Genomic DNA, 738 nt, shown 5'->3' on the forward strand with positions numbered 1-738 from the left:
CAACCCTGCAGGTACCTGCCAACCAGTTCATATAACCGTCACTCAGCAGGTACAAGGCCATTCCATGGCAAGCCCAAGGAGCCCTCAAGGCCCTCGGCTCTGGAGATGGGGCCTCTGGGGTTGCCCCAGGGGCAGGACAGGGGCCTATGGGACGCCCCAGCAACTTACCCATCTGGAAGTCCCCACTGCCTACGTCCCCGCTGCCCAGGTCATCTGCAAGCAAAAGAGAGATTTACTCAGCAACAACAAATATTTGTTGAACACCTACTATGCGTAATGCACTGTTCTGGGCACACAGTGGGTAAGGTCATGAAAACACAACTGTTATCTCCTCCCCATGCCTAGGGAGGGCTGGCCTAGAAAGATCGGTCTAGAAGCCTCCATCAGAGAGGGTGTGGACCAAGGGCGGCTGGGTGGGAAGGGCCAGGCCAGACTGGCCACTGGGTGAAGACAGGAGGTGGACTAGGGAGATAATCGTCCTCACTGTGCATTGCCCACCACCTTCCCTACCGGTCTTGATCATCCTGTGTAATGAGGGCCCTGCTGCGGCACAGAAGCACAGCCCAGGTTTGCATAGGTTGTTAGTGGAGAATCCTGGGGTTACTGGGACCAGGGCTCAGGACACATGTAACTCTTAGCTCATCTCTTGAGGTGCCACCTTAGGCAAGATTCCTGGGGCCTCTTTAAGGCCCAGTAGGAAGAACCCCCACTCTGCCCCTCACTTTCTTTACTCCCAGC

At 56.1% G+C, this 738-nt stretch overlaps 1 protein-coding gene across 1 annotated transcript in view; it reads right to left on the bottom strand.

Annotated features, from left to right (window-relative positions):
- Nucleotides 1-278, bottom strand: part of LOC105310434 (basement membrane-specific heparan sulfate proteoglycan core protein-like) — a 6,840-nt gene extending 6,562 nt beyond the window's left edge. The window contains exon 1 of the mRNA XM_023526726.1: nt 169-278. Coding sequence (XP_023382494.1) covers nt 169-172 — 4 coding nt within the window. The 5' untranslated portion in view covers nt 173-278. The remainder of the gene's footprint in view (nt 1-168) is intronic.
- Between the last annotated feature and the right edge of the window lie 460 nt (nt 279-738).

This window comes from Pteropus vampyrus, unplaced genomic scaffold (genome assembly GCF_000151845.1).
Source record: "Pteropus vampyrus isolate Shadow unplaced genomic scaffold, Pvam_2.0 Scaffold3403, whole genome shotgun sequence".
In the NCBI taxonomy this organism is placed as follows: Eukaryota; Metazoa; Chordata; class Mammalia; order Chiroptera; family Pteropodidae; genus Pteropus; species Pteropus vampyrus.